This window comes from Coenobita brevimanus, chromosome 12 (genome assembly GCF_032717465.1).
Source record: "Coenobita brevimanus isolate Jiangsu-jjx chromosome 12, ASM3271746v2, whole genome shotgun sequence".
NCBI lineage: Eukaryota > Metazoa > Arthropoda > Malacostraca > Decapoda > Coenobitidae > Coenobita > Coenobita brevimanus.
In genome coordinates, this window is record NC_136965.1 from 6,622,716 (window position 1) to 6,643,110 (window position 20,395).

At 45.0% G+C, this 20,395-nt stretch overlaps 1 protein-coding gene across 1 annotated transcript; it reads left to right on the forward strand.

The window, feature by feature from the left end:
* Nucleotides 1-441: 441 nt before the first annotated feature.
* On the forward strand, nucleotides 442-17,413 carry LOC145413855 (carboxypeptidase B-like). Its single transcript, XM_080283530.1, has 9 exons — nucleotides 442-470; nucleotides 1,072-1,284; nucleotides 3,894-3,981; nucleotides 4,590-4,691; nucleotides 5,228-5,443; nucleotides 6,364-6,499; nucleotides 8,466-8,626; nucleotides 16,102-16,186; nucleotides 17,238-17,413. Exons 1-9 carry the CDS (start codon nucleotides 442-444, stop codon nucleotides 17,411-17,413), a joined length of 1,206 nt encoding a protein of 401 aa, XP_080139656.1.
* The last annotated feature ends 2,982 nt before the right edge of the window (nucleotides 17,414-20,395 follow it).

Consider the following 20,395-nt stretch of genomic DNA (forward strand, 5'->3'; position numbering starts at 1 on the left):
TCACAGTCACCAACAAATCTCTGCTTGCCTGGAAAATTACTGTTCACTCTTCTCGCAAATAGCACAATATCATCTGCATACATCAGGTGTGTGATACTCCAACCTGCACCATTCATTAGTACACTCCTGCCTCTCTCCATAACTCTAGTTTTTAGATCTCTCGTATCCACATCCATATACACATTGAACAGAATTAGTGATATCACAAATCCTTGTCTTACTCCACCACTGATATGAAACCACTCGCTTTGACAACCACGTACCGTATACTCTGACACAAGCTTCACTACAATCATTAACAACTCTTAAGCTTATAATCGTTGACTTTCACATCCATCTCCTGCTCTCTCTCATCTTTAAATGTTAACAGTTTCCCACATGACTTATTATACAATCTGTTATTTTAAGCGTACAACTATTAGCACTTCAGTACACAGCGCCATGTTGATAATGATTTCAAGCATTCTGATGTCAGTAAAGCCTATGTTGTGACAAAATCGACAAAATTGTGATATATATATATATATATATATATATATATATATATATATATATATATATATATATATATATATATATATATATATATATATATATGATTTATAAACATTCGTCAGCCTTATAACGATATCAACCATCATAGGTTCCAGTACGCTACGTGACATAGTATCAAACCGCGCAACAAGGATGCTACAAAGCATCACTAGTATGTTTCTAAAACTGTAAATATTCCTGCTGCCTGTATGGCAACACAGCGACTGGGCTAGAAATTGATTCTAATTTGGAGTCTAAATCTTTAGCACCATACTAAACACTGTTTGAATACAAATGTGATAAGTATTTTTAAGTGCTCATTGATGTTACATTCACTAAATCTGAACATTGTGATGATGGTAGTATGAAACTCAAATGCGATTCAAGCATACCATCCGTACTGAAACAACGCTGGCAGCATTGGTCCCTCCATAACCATCTGCCAAACAGGTCAAGAATTTTTTTGATTCACTGCACAAGGATGTGAAAGTGAGATGCTGTATATCCCGTACATGTACGTCTACGTGTGTGTTTCAGGTACAAGGTTGTGAGTGTAACGCCACATACTACAGCTCAGGCGCAGGTGTTGCAGGAAGCAGTGCAGCAGTTGCAGCTGCAACAGTGGACTGAACCTCATGGCCTGGGAGTCCCTGTCGACGTCATGGTTCCTCCCAGCCTCGTTGAAGTCTTCCTAAGTGGACTCCAAGCCAAACACATCCCAGTCCAAGTCAAAATCACCGACGTGCAGGCGTGAGTCCAACGTTGTCACAATGACTGCACTATTGTCCAATGTTGTCACACTCACTTCATTCTTGTCCAATGTTGTCACATTCACTACTCTATTGTCCAGTGTTGTCACACTCACTGCACTAGTGTCCAGTGTTGTCACACTCACTGCACTATTGTCCAGTGTTGTCACACTCACTGCACTATTGTCCAGTGTTGTCACACTCACTGCACTATTGTCCAATGTTGTCACACTCACTTCATTATTGTCCAATGTTGTCACATTCACTGAAATATTTTCCACTGTTGTCACAGTCACTGCACTATTGTCCAGTGTTGTCACACTGCATTGCACTATTGTCCAGTGTTGTCACACTCACTGCAGTATTGTCCAGTGTTGTCACACTCATTGCAGTATTGTCCAGTGTTGTCACACTCACTGCACTATTGTCCAATGTTGTCACACTCACTGCATTATTGTCCAGTGTTGTCACACTCACTGCACTATTGTCCATCGTTGTCACACTCACTGCACTATTGTCCAGTGTTGTCACACTCACTGCACTATTGTCCAGTGTTGTCACACTCACTGCACTATTGTCCAGTGTTGTCACACTCACTGCACTATTGTCCAGTGTTGTCACACTCACTGCACTATTGTTCAGTGTTGTCACACTCACTGCACTATTGTCCAGTGTTGTCACACTCACTGCACTATTGTCCAGTGTTGTCACACTCACTGCACTATTGTTCAGTGTTGTCACACTCACTGCACTATTGTCCAGTGTTGTCACACTCACTGCACTATTGTCCAATGTTGTCACACTCACTGCACTATTGTCCAGTGTTGTCACACTCACTGTACTATTGTCCAGTGTTGTCACACTCACTGCATTATTGTGCAGTGTTGTCACACTCACTGCACTATTGTCCAATGTTGTTACACTCACTGCACTATTGTCCAATGTTGTCACACTCACTGTACTATTGTCCAATGTTGTCACACTCACTGCACTATTGTCCAATGTTGTCACACTCACTGCACTATAGTCCACTGTTGTCACACTCACTGCACTATTGTCCAATGTTGTCACACTCACAGCACTATTGTCCAGTGTTGTCACAATCACTGCACTATTGACTCCTCTTGTTCCTAACATAGCGGACTTCATAATTCTATAGCAATTTCCTATACCTGCCCCTCCTTAATAGTCTCGTGTGTTATTGTATATTGTCTATCGACATACAAGTTTGCATCATTAAAATAAATGTATATGAAGATTAAGTATGCAAACTGAATCGCTGAAGAGGAAGTGTTAAGGAATCATAGTCAACAAGAGTTCTGCCACAGTCATTGCAGCTGTGCTAAAGAGGGATGTTGCATGACCAGTCAACGTAAATCACAAACAGCCAGGCATGAGTCAATCACCATCATCGTCATTGCCTCATCTAGTTGCCCAAATTAACCCGAGGCGGGACGATGCGTTTCTCTCTCTCTCTGTCTTTAAAGGTCGTAAAGTTGCATTGCTTTTGGCTGAGGGCGTTACCAGCACCTCGTCTTTAACACTTCTATTTCTGCATATGGCAACATAACACTTGTATGCTGTTCAGGCAATCTGTGTCTTTATAAAAGATATTGATAATACGCGAGAGAATAACAGATGAGGTATAGATAACACATGAGATAATGTTCGGGCGTAATAATGGAAAATAATTCACAAGGGAGAAGGTGCTACGACTACTCTTAAGCCTCCTGATGCCCAAAGACGTATTTGACGCGGTTTAGGGGGGTTCTGTCTAAACCCTCTAATTCCACAAACATCTCTTCAGCTGACCAAAATCGTCTGTAGGTAGCAAGAGCATAACGAAAAAGAGTAACACGAAAAAGAGTACGGGTAATATAAAAGAGAGTGATATGGAAAAGAGTAATATGAAGAACAATATGAAACTAGAATGGCACTCAGTAGAGCGCATACCTCCGCCAAGGCCCAACATGCATTTCCTTTTAATTCAGTCATGTCCTACTTGTTATTGTACGGTAGCTGGAAAAAGACTATCCCCCTATAAAAGCATATTTAAATCCGATAGATCCAGAACTTTATATGGATCCACGCCAAACTGTAGACATTCGTAGATAACAACATCCCAAACATACCTGATTTTTTTTTTTTTTAAATCACGATACATGCAGTATCCACTGAAAATTTTAAGATGTCGAAAAACGCCCTATCCCGCATTCTTAAAGAAAGTTAAAAACAATTCCTGGATCCGCACCTTTATCCTGATCTGCACCAATATTTAATGGAGTCTATTCTGGGCCAAGGCCCATTCTTCTACCAAGTTTCATGGAAATCCATCCAGCAGTTTTTGTGTAATCTTGCTCACAAACCAACCAACCAATAAACAAACAAACGGACAGGGGTGAAAACATAACCTCCTTGGCGAAGGAAAAAAGAGTAATATGAAAAAGAGTAATATCAGTGGAGGGTTATTGTGCAGTATGTAGAAGGTGGTTTGAGTATGTACAGTAGGGTGTAGTGTGTAATAGCTGTTACGTGTAATGGTGGAGTGTAGTTTCTGATAGTTGTTGGAGTGTGTAGAGTAGATGATATAATTGAGTGTTGTGTGTGCAGGATCATCGATGAGCAGGCAGCCAAAAGGCCCGTCAGTCAGTCGCTGCCCCGCACCTTTGACCACAACAAGTACAACAGCCTGGAAGAGGTGAGTCCCTACGCCATATAATATCATGGTGCAGTGTGGTAATATTAAGTGCTGACTCCACACATTTACTGTCGCTGATTCAATAGTAAGTGTTAGTCCCTACGCCATATAATATCATGATGCAGTGTGGTAATATTAAGTGCTGACTCCACACATTTATAGTCACTGATTCAATAGTAAGTGTTAGTCCCTACGCCATATAATATCATGGTGCAGTGTGGTAATATTAAGTGCTGACTCCACACATTTATAGTCAGTGATTCAATAGTAAGTGTTAGTCCCTACGCCTTACATAATATCGTGGGCAGTCGCAAAATATTAAGTGCTGACTCCACACATTTACAGTCACACATTCAATAGTAAATGGTAAGATTCGTACTGAACCACCTGCCTTTTTTTCCTATTTTTGTCAGGCGTTGGTGTATATTGTTTATAATATAAATGAAAATTGGACTTCATCATTCATAATCATTGTACTGGTAATACATGGGTTGCCGAGATACGTGCTGGATAGGTCTCCAGTTGTTATTGCCTTCAAAGGACTGATAAATTTGATCGTGTACATTGCATGATGCCAGTAGCCTCACTTGGTAACCTGGTGTTCACAGATCGAATCCATCCTTGAAGGTGTTGAGGAGGAATTCCCTTCACTGGTGACCATTTCTTCTGCCGGCACCACCTTCGAGGGCAAAGAGATACTTGTGGCTCAGGTAACTGTATATTCATTATTGTACATTTAGGGTTGTGTTCCATTATATCTCCTTTTACATAAACTTAGTACAAGACACTAGGAGAAATTGGCAAGTCCTTGTGGTGAAGTTAACTCGCTGTTCTTTACTAATATTGCCTCGTCTGTGTAAAAAGATGAAAAACGTCTAAAGAATTTTACGTCATTGTCAATAAAGTTTTTGCCATGTATTGTTGAACATTTAGGTCGATGATCATTTCAGCAATAGATATATAAAATCTGTACACTCCTGTTGCCTCCATCCATGGTGTCATGTGCTTGGCTAACGATTGGCTGCGAGACATGCGTGCAATGAACCCAGTAAGGTAACTTGCCGTCAGATAAGACAATACTGAAGACATCTTTCAGCGGTTGACTAAAACTCAATGCACAGCGTGAGTGACGGCAAACAACAAAGTTCCAGCCATGAACCCGGCTTAAAACACAATGAAAACTCTCCTTTAAAACTACTGGTTACTCGAGTAGGTAATTACATGTCTGGTACACTAACACTTTCAGGTGTCAAGTGACGGCGGTGAGACAAGACCGGTGATCTGGATAGACTGTGGCATCCACGCCCGTGAATGGATCTCTCCAGCCGTCTGCCAGTACATCCTGGACGAGCTGACTTCCGGCTACGGGACCAAGAGTGAAATCACAGAACTCCTTGACACATACGACTTCCACATCATACCCGTTGTCAACCCCGATGGCTACGAATACTCCTGGACCACCGTAAGTCAAACCCGATCCATATTTCACAACCGCTATCATTTTGGTTACTATTTTGATGATGACGATGATGTTTGTAATAAATTAAAAATCTTATGCTGATTAATCACTTTTAATTTTTACATGTTTTATAAAATCATTACTCATACTGCTTGCAGGATGTTCACCAAATGACCTTTACGAAGTCCTCTTTTGCAACTTCTGTTCTTAATAAATGTATTATTTGTATAGTATAGGCACAGTACCAATTGATAGAAGTTGCAAGACCCACAGGATAGAATGTCATAGCTTCTCTTACTGTAGAATCCGTGCAGAATTCCGTCTACCTAGTGTTTTTTGTTGTTAGGCAGCGTGCCAACAAAACACGCCAGTGTTATGATCTCCTGGTTAATACTTACTTTATGGGATTTCTTTTCTTGGCGGTTTTCTCTTTTCACAAATCTTTTGAAATCCTTTGTCGGTTGATTTGATGATGTAGATTGTCGGAAACGATTTTTTAGATAAGAAACTAATCTCTTCTACCTTAACAAAAATATAACGTATACAGATTGTACTATTTCGTCATGCGCAGGAACAAGTGGTGCCCGTCCCTCAATAAAAAACCCTGTATCTTTCACAATATATCTAAGGCGGCGCTAGATGAGGCTAATTTAATGTCTGAAAACATATTTCCGACCACTTAGAACTTCAAATAATCCCACAAAGGACAAAAAAAAAAAAAGAACTGAAGCGAAAAAAGTCGAACAATTGGAGCCCGCTGAGTATATCACTTCATTATCCGTATCGATTAGCAAAAACAGCTATCATGTTAGCCAAAAATGGCCACTGCAATAAGGCCTGTGGCTATACACAGGTAGATGGAATAACTCTGGTGCAGTTGACAGGTATAAATCTAATTCCTCTGCTTCTTCCTCCTCGCACAGGACCGGCTGTGGCGCAAAAATCGTGTGCCGCATGAAGGTGTCGTGGAATGTCATGGTGTCGATGTCAACCGCAACTTTGAGGTTGCCTTCGGTGAACCCGGAGCTTCTGATGAACCTTGTTCTGAGCTTTACCAAGGTGAGGGAGGTCAAGGGCCGTACTCTCCTATGCTTTTAGCAGAATCTCTTAATACCTTTCATTCCTAATGATATATTTCGTATCTATGCATTTAATATTATTCAGTAGGTCATTTGTATTTTGCAACATGGACATAGTTTGCATACTGAAGTACTAGGCCTCAGGAAGTTGTGATGGGCAGCCTCCACACCTTACTGGGATGCAGCACCAAACATGAGGCTGTTACACCCACGCGCCAAGAGGTTCACTGTTTGGTCACCTTTGTTCTTTTCTGTCTGTCTATCTGTATGTCTGTCTGTGAGCAAGATAATAAAAAACATTGTTGGCTGGCTTTACACCAAAACTGGCAAAATGATTTATGACAATAAGAGGACCAGGTGATTATTTTTTGGCCGACGGGGTCATACACACTAGGTCTAGGTCAATTCAGAATTTTGATCCGATTTTGACCAAACTTGGTGGAAAGGCTAAGGATGAGAAATGGTGAAGTGAGTAGATTTTGAGAACAACTGGTCATCAATAAAGGTGACAAGGCAAAGCGAAATGTTAGGCCTCTTAACTCAGATCTGATTCGGTTTTGACCAAACTTGGTGGAAGGGCTTAAGGTTGGGAGATGATTAAATTACTTTATTCTAAGAAATGTAGGTCAAAGGTCGAGGGCACTGGGTCAGGTCACCTTCAAACACTTTGTATCTGATTGAAACCAAACTTGGTGAATCTGTTAATGATGATCAGGTAAGTGATTCGAGTTTGAAAACAGTCAAAGGTCAAGGGCACAGGGCAGGGTCAAACGTTGGATCTTTCTATTCACCTGAAGAATTGGTGCGTGTCGCGTCCGAGCACGCTGCTCAAGTTTCAAACCACGTGACGAATCACACGAAGAACAGTAATCACAAGCGGGGAAGCTGCGTCAATTCATTACGTCTACACCAGTATTTACCAACATGTTACCCAAACCATATTCCAAAGCCACAGGTGGCCACTGATCGTGCGGACCAGCCTTTACACTGATGGTGGGGCGCGGGTGTGGCAACCTCTGACTGCTTCATCTTGTTTAGCAGGAAACAAAACAAATGCAACCCAACTACACTTTGCATCTTTGTTCCCACCATCACCAAAAACAAATTAGTGTTCATCCTCTTTCGTTAATATTTAAATCATCAGCATCAGTCACTAATACAGCATTATTTTTCTTTTGTTTTTGTATTTTTCTCTTCTTATCGCTATTAAGGCCATGATCTGAGAGGAGTCTTGGCAGCAACTCTTTCTGACCGATTTATTTTGCATACACCTTAGCATACTCTGGACTGTTATTTACATTCCCAAACACAAACTCGATGTCCAACTGAGCAGGGAAAAATTTTGCATCTGTTCGTCTGTTTGTTGGCGTTGTAAAGGCTTTAATTCTGGCCTGATTTTGACGACTAGGGTGTCACGTGAATCCCCACAGGCTGATGATGTGCCCTTTTTTTAGTGGTCAACATCCTCAGGTCTACCCCGAGGCCACAGTGATTTTTAAAAAAGTTCAGGGCAATCAAATGGGTTTGCCTGTGACGACCTTAATGCATCAGAGCCACCAGACATCCAACAACCCTCCTAGTGTACCCAGAATTGTGATGGTTTGAGAGAGAGAGAGAGAGAGAGAGAGAGAGAGAGAGAGAGAGAGAGAGAGAGAGAGAGAGAGAGAGTTTATGCTAAAGGAATAACTATGAAAGGATCACATAGTTTAACAGTGGCAGTAAAACCTGAGATAAACCCATAGCACCCAATCCACTACACATGACAAGGATGATATCAGATTAGGCACACTAGCACGGCATCAGGCAGCTAATATCGTGTTAATATCCAAACTGTTTGCATCAGTAACACGCAAGGGTGTACAGAGTGGCTATGTGTAGAACAAATCGCTGAGGAAGAGGTGGCTGGTAATCATCAAAGTGGCCAAGCACCCGTCTATCCCGTACAGGCCCGGAAGCGTTCTCGGAGGATGAGTCGAAGGCAGTGAGGGACGGTATTGAGGCCCTGGGCAGTCGCGTCACCGTGTTCTACAGTCTGCACTCCTACTCCCAGCACTGGATGACTCCCTACGGCTACACCGATGCCTTACCCGACGACTACGACGAAATGGTAACGTATATCAATTATACTCGTCTCACTTTACCTTGGACTAAAATTGCCATCTCTCTACGATGCAGTGCTATGGAAAGAGTGTAGGGTAGCAGTATTGTCTTTTTGCTGCCACTGAACAACGTTAAACAAGATTAAAAAAAAAAAAAAAAGGATGAAAATATGGACCAAGTTAAAGTGTGACCTGAGTAGGCCAACGTCATGGGTGTGAGTACAGGAGTAAGAGCAGTGGGAACAGGACTGGTAATAAATGTATGTTGCATGCGTTGATTGGATAGGGTAAGAGATCCACAGTGATTCATGAAAGATGTGGAGAATGGAAGTATGTTATTTTTTTTTTTATTTTTTTTTTTTTTTCATAATAATCATGGCGGCGCAACTGCCAGGGTCATATGCCGCCGTATAACAAAGAAGTAAAAAGTAAAAACAAAAAACAGAGGATAAACCAAACAATCAAAAAGGAGAAATTCTAAATATCCTTAAAAAGTCCTGCCTCCTTCACAAACGAGAGGGTTGCCCCTCCCAAGGCACAGGCATCCTCCCCAAGCACAGAGGAAAGATGATACACACCACCATCCGTTTGGTGGTCAGAGAGGAATCGACGACGCAAATCCTCAAGACTAGGGCACTCCACCAACAGGTGCCGAACAGTCAAGGGAACCAGACAGTCATCACAGAATGGAGGAGGAGCCCTTTCCATTAAAAAGCCATGAGAGAAACGGGTGTGGCCAATGCGGAGGCGGCACAAAGCAGTCTCCCATTGACGAGGGAAGCCCTGGTAACTGAATGAGCCCACTTTCTGGCAAATCGAGCGCAACTTATTGGCACCTACAGCATCCCAATGCTCCTGCCAACAGCACCAAACTCTGGAGGCAATACAGGAGCGCATATCTGCAGCAGGCAGACGATACAGAGGAGACTGTGCAAGAGGGGGACGAGCCGCTGCCGCCTTGGCCAGCTGATCAGCTCGTTCATTCCCTGCCACTCCTACATGAGCTGGAACCCAACAGAAATCCACACGACGTCCACGACGCCCTAAAAGGAAAAGCCACTCTAAAATGGATAAAACCAAAGGATGAGAGGGATTAAAAGACTCCATTGCAGAAAGAGCACTTCGTGAGTCACTAAAAACAGTAAAAGCAGTGTGGGGGAGAGTGAAGAGAATCTGAAGGGCAAATAAAATAGCAGTCAGCTCAGCCGTAAAAACAGAAGCAGTCATAGGGAGGCTCCCACCTCGACAGAAGGTGGGAAACACCACACCAAAGCCCACACCCGCATCAGACTTGGATCCATCAGTATAAACTGGTATGGAGTCCCCATGAGAAGAGGCATGCTCTAAAAACAGAGAAAATAAAACCTGAGACGGAGGGGAGGCCTTACTGGATGAGATGAAACGACAAAATGTCACCCTGGGGAGAAGCCAGTAGCCCACCCTCGGGACACGGTGGGGAGTGATCGGCACAGAAGGAACAGAGAAGCTAGACATAACTGACTGCACCCTGAAACCAAAGGGCTTTGGAAAGGATGGCCGAGTGGCAAAAATAGGTGACCGAGAATCTTGAGAGACCTTGACAAAGGACACAGAGTCTGGGAGACGAGATAAGCGATACCAACATCTCATCAAAAGGGAAGAACGGAGGAAGTCTAGAGGAAGGACACCAGCATCAGCCAACAAACTCGAAATCGGGGAAGATCGGAATGCCCCAGTGGCGAGACGAACACCAGCATGATGTATGGAATCTAAACTACGAAGCCGGGCTTCTGAGGCAGAAGAATAAACTTCACATCCATAATGAAGTTTGGATAAAATCAGAGACTGATGCAAGAGGAGGAGGGTCTTGCGATCAGCTCCCCAGTACGTGTGCGCTAAAACTTTCAAGAGACCCAATGCTCTGAGACACTCAGCTTTTACGTACCTCAGGTGAGGGACCCAAGTCAACCGGCTGTCAAAAATCAGCCCTAAAAACCGGGTTTCCTTTAAACACGAAATAAGACGCCCGTCTAAAAAAAGGTTTGGGTCAGGGTGGACTCCACGAATGCGGCAAAAATGCATGGCAACGGTCTTCTTGAAGGAAAATCGAAAACCTCGGTCATCAGCCCATCTAGAGACACGGTTGAGAGCCATCTGCATCCTCCTTTCTGCCATTGACATCCGTGAGGCAGTGACAGAGATTGATAAATCGTCAACATAGAGAGAGCCACGAACACCATCAGGGAGCACAGAAATAACGCTGTTAATTGCCACTGCGAAAAGGGTAACACTTAGTATGCTCCCTTGTGGCACACCATCCTCAAGGGGATGTGCAGTAGACAGCTCACTCCCAACTCGGACTCGAATAATCCGATTAGATAAAAACTCCCGGATAAAAGTGGGGAGTCGCCCACGGAGACCAAACTCATAAAGTGATTGTAATATACCATGACGCCAGGAAGTGTCGTACGCCTTCTCCAAATCAAAGAACACTGTGATATGATGCTGGTTAGTTGCAAAAGCCTGGCAGATGGAAGATTCTAAAGAAAGGAGAGCATCTGTGGTCGACCGCATCTTCCGAAACCCACACTGGACTGGAGACAAGTAACCACCCTTCTCTAAGTACCACATGAGCCGACTATTCACCATTTTTTCAAGGACCTTACAAAGGCAAGATGTCAGCGAGATTGGGCGATAATTAGTGGCCTGCAAGTGATCCTTACCCGGCTTAGGGATGGGGAGAACCACAGCAACACCCCATGAGGTCGGAAACCCACCAGTGCACCAAATTCTGTTATACAGTGACAACAGAAAATGAAGGGCTGCATCAGGCAAGTGGTGTAAGAAGGCATATGGGACATCATCCAAGCCTGGAGACGAGTCGCGACACTGTGACAATGCCGTCTGAAGTTCAGAAGCAGAAAAAGCAACATTATACGACTCCTCTGCAGTAGATGGAAAACTAATGCCCAAAGATTCCAGGTGCCGTCGGCGGCGTGCCGACGGGGATGAGGTGTCCTTCCTAGAGACATTAGCAAAATGAGCGGCAAATATCTCGGCAACAGACGAAGAATGAGCCACCACCACACCTGCACGAGATAAAACAGGAGGAGAGGGAACGGGAAATTTCCCTGAAATCTTCCTCACCCGTTTCCACACTTTCGTGAGAGGAGTCTGTGAAGAAATTGAAGAAACAAATGACGCCCAAGACTTCCTCCTAGCCTCCTTCATAACCCGCCGGGCATGAGCTCGGGCCCTCCTATATGCCACTAAGTAGCCAGGGTCACCTCGGTGACGACGAAGTCGGGAGAAAGCAGCACGTTTAGCCCGAACAGCAGAAGCACACTCATTGGTCCACCAGGGAACTGGACGGCGAGGAAAGTGACCAGCTGTTCTCGGAATACTCTGCAGTGCCGCCGAGTAAAGTAAGTCTGTGAAATAATCAACAGCAGCATCAGTGCTGACAAAATCCTCCACACATCGGCTCGGGGAACACAGCTCCTCAAAAACCGGCCAGACTGCCCTATCCAAGCGCCAACGGGGAAGACGACTCCGAGGCTCGCTTTGTGTCGATCTTAATAAAATAGGGAAGTGGTCACTGCCATGTAAGTCTGGTAACACAGCCCATGTAAAATTCAGGGCTATCCCTGCAGAGCACAGAGACAAATCAATAGCAGTAAAAATACCCGTTTGACTATGGAAGTAAGTAACTTCACCAGAATTTAAAATGTACAGATCCACATCCTCCACAATGGAGGCTAACATAGTACCTCTAGAGTCAGCTGTGGAGCCACCCCACAAGGGATGATGACTGTTCATGTCACCCAGCAAGAAATAGGGTGAGGGAAGTGCACGAATAAGATTTTCAAGATCAACCCTCTGAATAATGGCACTAGGAGGGAGGTACAAAGAGCACACAGTATAATGACGGGGAAGGAAAATCTGGAGAGCAACAGCCTGCAGTGGAGTGTTAAGATTCACAGCAGTGAAAGGTATGTCACTGCGTACTAGAATAGCCACACCCCCACCATGACCCTGTCCAGGAAGAGGATCTGAATAAAAAACCTGGTAACCAGGTGGACTGGGAGGTGCAGCATCACCAACCATTGTCTCTTGTAGGCAAACACACACAGGTGAATACTCAGCCAGAAGCCAACGGAGTTCCTCCCAGTTGGCTCGTAAACCACGGCAGTTCCATTGAATAATATTAGCCATTAAAACTATTGAAATAAAAAGGGGCAGGGGAGAGGGACAAACAGAAAACCATAAAAAAAAAAAAAATAATAATAATAAAAAAAAATACTAAAAATATTAAAATGGAGGAACTATATACCCAAAAGAAAGGGTCACTTAGTGGAAACCACTGAGCGACCCTGGGAGACAATCTTCTTGGGAATGCGGATACGCCCACGAAGGGCCTTGTCACGGGCAGCAGCATGGCTAGAACGAGGGCCTGGGGTCTGCGAAGTGTTGGGAGACTTCACAGACACCCGTCGCTGCCCAGCAGGAGAGGAAGAGCTACTCCGAACCCTGCCCGGGGCCCCCAGTGAACCAAGAGGTCGAGCAGGAGGGATTGGGGTCCTGGCCTCCAAACGTGGAGGGGGCAGGACAGGATCCTCAGAGGTAACCGGAGGAGGAACATCCGATACCCCGGAGGAAGAGGTGCCAGACTGACCTGACACCCCAGAAGCCCCCGAAGACCCAGAAGCAGGGTCTGAGGGCTGTTGCACAGATGGCGTGACTACAGAGGGTGTGGACTCCACGACCGACACCTTGCTTGGAGGATCTTCAAGACTCAAAGACTCTGAGGAACCACGATGACGTTTAGCGAATGAAGAATGTGCACCATGACTAACAGGGGATACCATAGATGTAGAGGTCGAATCTTGAACTGTAGCGGCAACCATCTCAAGTGCGGAAGATTGTTGCACTGGCATGGGATCAACAGATGAAGGCATAGGAGCTGACACAACAGGAGGAACTCGAGTCTGCTGCTGGACAGGTCGATGAGGACGGCTATGACCGGACAAAACTGACGCATAAGACACTCCGTTACGGAAAACAGATGACATGGCTCTACTCCTGGCCTCAGAAAAGCTTATTTTGTCACGATTACGGATGAGGAGGATCTCCTTCTCCAAGCAAAACCGAGCACAGTCTTTAGATGAAGCAGGATGTGCTTCGCCACAGTGCAAACAACAAACAGGTCCAGGACAGTCCTGTCCTGCATGAGTGGATTCTCCACAACTGACACACACCACTGGGAGGCCCTGTTGCAAACGACGACAGACTCGCCCAACATGCCCGTACATCTGACAGTGGTAGCAGCGTCGTGGATTTGGTACAAAGGGTTTAACCCTAAGGGACAACCAAGCCACCTTTATGGATGAAGGCAGAACAGTACAGTCGAATGTCAGCAACAAGGATGGAGTTGGGGTAAGTACACCATCAACCTTCTTCCGAAACCTCTCCACTTTGACAACCCTGTGGACCTGAAGTTCTTCAAGTAGCTTCTCTTCACTGTAGCGAAGTAAGTCTTTGGAGAAAACAACACCTCGACACTGATTGAAAAAAGCATGAGGGACACAAGAAAACAGCGCATCCGGGTCCTTACACTGGGCAGCCAGCCGGAACCCTCTTCAGGGGATGTAACCTCCACTAGTAGGCTACCATCCCCCTGAGGTGAAATCTTCGGCTCCCTCCCACAGATTGACATGATTCGCCGATGAACCGTAAAAATATCCAAATTCGCAATAGGTTGACCATCCAAAGTACGAATGGTGTAGTACCTTGCGAAGTCAACCCTCTCAAAGACACCCGGCAGGACCTCACGGGCATGTCCACTATATGTTGTTGTCTGTGTCCGGCTCTTCTTTGTAGTGGCCGCTGACCGTAAACCACTGGAACCAGGTAGGTATGGATCCAGGGTGGCAATATGGGTCTCACCAGCCAGAGTCACAAGAGGCGCACAGGAGGGAGATTGTAAAGGGTGGTCAGGGACAGAACCAGGGTCGTCAACAGATGAAATTTTAGCAGCCATAATAAGAAAACTACCTTCATTCCCCCACCCCTCCACCCACCATGGAGCCCAACAAGGGGAGGCCATATGCCAGGGAAAACACCACTGGCGACCCCAGAGGTAGTGGGAAAGTATACGCAGGTAACCACCAAGGGACCCTGACAAGGGTGACTCCAGGACGATAGGAGCCACCAGGTCCCCCAGTGCCCGCTTGACCCTAAAGCCACTAATTGACTAGCCTGGATGGCTAGCCAGTGACCAGCCGATTGACCTGGTCGGGCCCAACCAGGCCACCCGTCTAGCCAGAATAAGGGACCAAAGAGATGTATTGCTAGCTGCAGGGCGCACCATGCAGCATCACTCAACCTCCAGGACTCCCGTCTCCCAGCATTACGGGACGCCACGCACGGCAAACACGTGGGGAGGCAACAGTCCCGCCCTAGATGGCAAATGGGCAGGGACTGACATCACCAGTAGGCCTCCTCTACCAGTGATGTAGGGGGTGCTTGGTCCACGACACTGACAAATGCCGAACCCTACAAAGGTAGGCATGCCTCAAAAGTAGGTGGCACTGCCAGCCACGCTTCAAGCCCCGCCACCACGTCAAGGTGACCCCCCTCAGCGGGGAAGTATGTTATTGATGGATTAGAAGTGTGTATGATTGGTCAGTATGGTTATATGGAGAGAGCATCAGGTACACAGGATGGTGAAACGGGTAGCTTTGTGTTTTATGAGGGAAGGATTGGTAGACAGGATGGTGAAACGGGTATACGTGAGTGAGTTTTATGGCAGAGGAGTTGGTAGGTCAAGCAGGTGGATGGATATGGTGTATGAGTGTGTCAGAAAGCACAGAATTAAACCTGGTGAAGAAAATGAATTGACAAGGGATCGCAATGGTTGGATGAAGGAAGTATGATATGCATTTTGCCTTTACATTCGACAAAATTGTTCCATTCCACAGGTGTATCTGATGTGCATCCAAAGGTAATGAGAGAGAGAGAGAGAGAGAGAGAGAGAGAGAGAGAGAGAGAGAGATCTGACTGAAGTAGAGGCAGAATTTCGAAGGGTTCACTGATAATTATGTGGTTCATTTCACTGTACATTATGCTTGATAGTTCTCCTGCAATTGTCTTCTCAATCTGTGTGTCTGGATGATGACAAAATATCGTACTCATCCTTTCACTAAAATGACGTATTTTGTGTATTATTATCACCAATGTCTAGCCATTTAACTCAGCTCTGACTTGGCCTAAAATTGACATCTCTCCATTTTGACTGAATATCGTGTACGAGGACTAGATCGTCTTGAACACAATACACATCACTAAACAATACTATGGAAAGGGTGTGCAGCCGTGGCATTTATTTTTTCTACCATTGAGCTACGTAAATCAAGCTACAAAAGGAGAGAATTTTGGGCCAAGTTAAAGTGAAAGAGGTGTAGTTGTGGTTGTGTCAGTACTCATACGGTGCCTGTGCTGTCAGATCCGTGTTGTTGAGGAGGGTGTGGAAGCGCTGGAGGCCGTCTTTGGCACACCCTACACTTATGGCAGCGTCGCCAACACCATGTGTAAGTAGTGGACTGCCATTTGTCTCCCGCCTGTATCACTATCAGTGTAGGAGTCTCTCCTAAACCTCTTTTTTAAGCATTTGTCTTCCCTACCACACCTTACTACTGACTGCATGTTAACTTACCTTAGTGCCCTTAGTATCGGTGATAAACTCTCGCCTCGTGTGGATACCCCTCTACAGCAGTATTTTATCCGTTGTTCTTGTTTTTTGAGATGACTGGTGGTGGCTTGAGTGTTGCTGGTTTGCATCTTGGCGGCACAGCAGCCTGTCTCGCTCTACTACTGGTCATTTCCCAGTTTGTCTAGGCTTTGGAGCAGCTGCTGCCGCTTCCAATAATCGTCATATTAACAATCTTTGGGCTCTGGACTGTACCCGATCCGCAAAGCAGTGGTTTGTTCGCCAGTCCACAGCCACGGTAACACGGCGGTCTTGCTGCATACCACTTAAAAATCACAACACATGTTCAGTATTAGTTGTTTCCTCGGGATTTGCCTGCCATAAATGAGTCATTCAATTATGAAACTTAGTTCCTTTCATAAAATTGTCATTCTTTGTTAATGGTAACTCTTGTAGACTCTGACCAATAATATTAAGGTGGCATATGTGAAAATAACAATAACATTATTAAGGTGGGATATGGTGAAATAAGCCATGAAGGAGAGCGACTGGGCTTAAGGCGGTTGGAATATCCAATAAGCTTACACCATATAACTGCACGATGTAGTTCTTCCTGTAAAAACAGATAAGACAGGGAATGTATTATAAACACCATATAACTGCACGATGTAGTTCTTCCTGTAAAAACAGATAAGACAGAGAATGTATTATAAACACTATATAACTGCACGATGTAGTTCTTCCTGTAAAAACAGATAAGACAGGGAATGTATTATAAACACTATATAACTGCAAGATGTAGTTCTTCCTGTAAAAACAGATAAGACAGGGAATGTATTATAAACACCATATAACTGGATGATGTAGTTCTTCCTGTAAAAACAGATAAGACTGGGAATGTATTATAAACAAGTGTGTGCATTGCACGGCAGATGTGACGTCTGGTGCCAGCTACGACTGGGCCTACGAAGTTGCCAATATCCCGTACGTCAACACCATCCAGCTGCGGGACGAAGGCACCTGGGGCTTCCTACTCCCTGAAGAGGAGATCCTGCCCACAGCAGAGGAAACCTTCGCTGGTATCGTGGCTGCTGCTGCTGCCATCTAAACCCTTGGCCATTTAAATGCCGGTTATCAGTGTTACATCCACACGGTTGTATTCAGGTTGGAAAAGGCACAGACATTACCCATAGGAGAGGAAACATTGGCTGATGTCATGGCTACAACTAATCCTACAGTAAGACAACGTATTGGTGTAACTCACTGCTGGTACTTTCAAACCAATTATTCAACTTAGCAAAGGTATACTGTAGATGACTTTTACCATTCGAAAGACCTCTCCATTGGAAAATAAAAGCCTCTAGAAGCTAAAACAAAGAAAAAGAAAAGCAGACGTGATATTGGCCACATGAGTGTAATACGGTGCGGCTAATGCTGTCTTTCCCTTGAATTATGTGAAGTATTTTGGTGGTTTATTTTTGATAATTTTAGATTATTTTTTCAGCTTAGGGTGGAGTCTATAATTGAAGAACCAAATGAAGGCTATATCTGACCCCTTCACTTTGAAAAGTCTCCCAGAAAGGAAACACATCACCTGAGGGAACTGGGTCACTCTACTTTCAATCCTAATACCTTCACTTGATTATTGTGAGCTTAGGAGAGACATTGACAATATTAGTTACAGCTTCTACCAGCCCCTCATAGTTAGAGATCCTCCATTGAATAAAAAATTGTCAACAGGAAGTAATACATATAAAACAAGTCATCTCAGTAAATAAGATAAATCATTTACTGTACCGTCAACCAGATGGACTTCCACACTGTACCGGGCAATTGATTGAAGGAAATACACAATACTTAAAAAATACAGAACGTCTATAATTTATTTTCCATTTTATCTATTTATTGATCTACTTATGTCTTGTCCTACATCAATCTGAACACGAGTCAAGAGCAAGAGTAGTGGAAATGGGTTATCTGGAAGCAGCGTGTGGAGTTACGTGGAGAGACAGACAGACAAATGAGGAAGTTCAGGAGCATTGTGGTGTTGATGTGGATGTGCTGGAAAGTGTTAGTAGTATCCTGAGATGGTCTGGCCATGTGGAAAGCATGGGGTATGAGAGATTGACTAGGAGAGTCTATGTAAATGAAGAGTGGGACAACACGAGGATGAGTTGAAGGGATGGGATGGAGAGGTAGATTCAAAGAAGGCGTCAGTTGGAAGAAGGATAGCCTGGTAATGGAATGGGTGACATGGAGTCGATTTGTTTGTGGGAACCCTTTTGGTTTTAAAGCATCTGGCTAAAGATAGATGGACTGAATGATACACAGATAGACAGGTATATCGACAGACATACTGACATCAGACGTAAGTGAACAGTCTCCAGCAAACAACTAAAATAGAGGGGTAGATAATTCTGGTATTGGCTGTGAGATGGAGCCAGCATGTAGAAGGGTTGGATGGTGTGTAAATATTTAACCCATTTCTCTGGACACGCCGTTTGACAGTTCTCCATGGTTTGTGGTTCTCTTCCTTCCTTTCTAGATCTCTTACACGTGAATCAGGGTCGCATCCTAAGTGGCTCTCGAGATTTCGTAACACTTCTCCCTTAGTGATCTATTGTTCACATTACACTATTTATCTATTTATTGCCAGACGCCTTAATCCCGTAAGGCAGTGGCTACAAACATATCACCTTCATGTCGCCCTGTCCTCCGCCATTTCATATTACACAATAACGTGTAAGAGAATGTTAAGCCATAATATGTGAGATAAATCGCTATGGAACAGGTGCTACTAAGCCTTCAATGCCACTTATCTTAGGACCCTGAAGCCTAACCCAGCCGTCCCCGGACCCTGACCTCAAAGCCACAGTATCTGGGGTGACGGTGACCGAAATAAAGAGTTGCCTAATAGATGTGTTCCCAGCCAGTGCACCGCCAGCCACATATACGTCTTTTACCTTAACCTGGCTCAGTTTTTCTTTTCTTTTTTCAAGTAGCTTTGTCAACTAGACACAAGGGCTAAGGTTTGTCCTTCCCTCGTGCCCTTGATCTTTGACTGAGTGTTCTCAGAACTGAATTACTTCGTTCTTGTCTTATCATTAATCCTTCAAATCATAGCAAAAGTTTGCTTTAGCCTTGCTCAGTACTCTTGCACTTTGACCTTTTCCTGTGACGTTGACGTTTGACTGTTTAGTCTAACAAATTGAATCCTGTTTTTGCCCTATCCTCAAGCCTTCCACAGAATTAGGTTTATAAAGGATAAAACTGCACCAGTTGCCCTTACCCTTTTACATTATCCTTTGACCTAGTTTCTACAAAACAGTAAGTGAAATGATAACAGCAGAAGACACGATAACAGAGGAAGATGAATCGACACCCCCAGGGGCGACAACAGAGGGGTCGATGCAGTGTACGTGGTGTCCGTACCATATGGGCACAAGTCCCAGGTAGCCACGCGCCCCTACTTCCCGGAACCGATCCAACCCGTATACCTCAGCCCAGGCGCACTACCTTCTCGCCAGTCGAGTCTGCATCAGGATCGGGGTGGAGCTGAATCCTATGCTCCTTACAGGCCTACAGAGACGGCCTCAAGCCGCATCACTACTGAGACGGTCTCAAGCCACTCCCCACTCGAGACGGCCTGAAACCGCTCCACACATGAGACGGCCTCCAGCCTCTCCACAAACGAGACGGCCTCCAGCCACTTGACTGTTGAGACAGCCTCAAGCCGCTCCAGAAGGCCTAGCCACAGAGTCGGTAGCAGTCCTGAGGACAAGACACCAGTGACAGCCGCCTGCCGTGCCTGCAGACGAGAGACGGCCTTCAGCCACTCTACACCGGCACATCGTCCTCCCGCTTCCACCTGCCATAGTACCAGTCTCCAGCCAGGGAGTCCACCACTGACAGCCTGGTGGCACGGCCCTGTAGTATCCCGGGGCTATTCTCCCTGCAGCCTGCCCCTGAGGAGGACCCGCCCCTGATGGACCCCTCCCAAGAACGATGCTGCAACTATCTCCTGATGGCAAAGCACCCTGGAATGGACTGCAGCCCCAGATCCCTGATGGCGCCCTTGGCTCCCCAGGGC

Excerpts from the sequence above, each read along its gene's own strand:
- LOC145413855 (XM_080283530.1), top strand. The coding sequence starts at position 442 with ATGTTGATAATGATTTCAAGCATTCTGAT. Across the intron at positions 471-1,071 it reads ATGATTTCAAGCATTCTGAT|GTACAAGGTTGTGAGTGTAA; the intron begins GTCAGTAAAGCC and ends TGTGTGTTTCAG. Across the intron at positions 5,444-6,363 it reads ACGAATACTCCTGGACCACC|GACCGGCTGTGGCGCAAAAA; the intron begins GTAAGTCAAACC and ends CTCCTCGCACAG.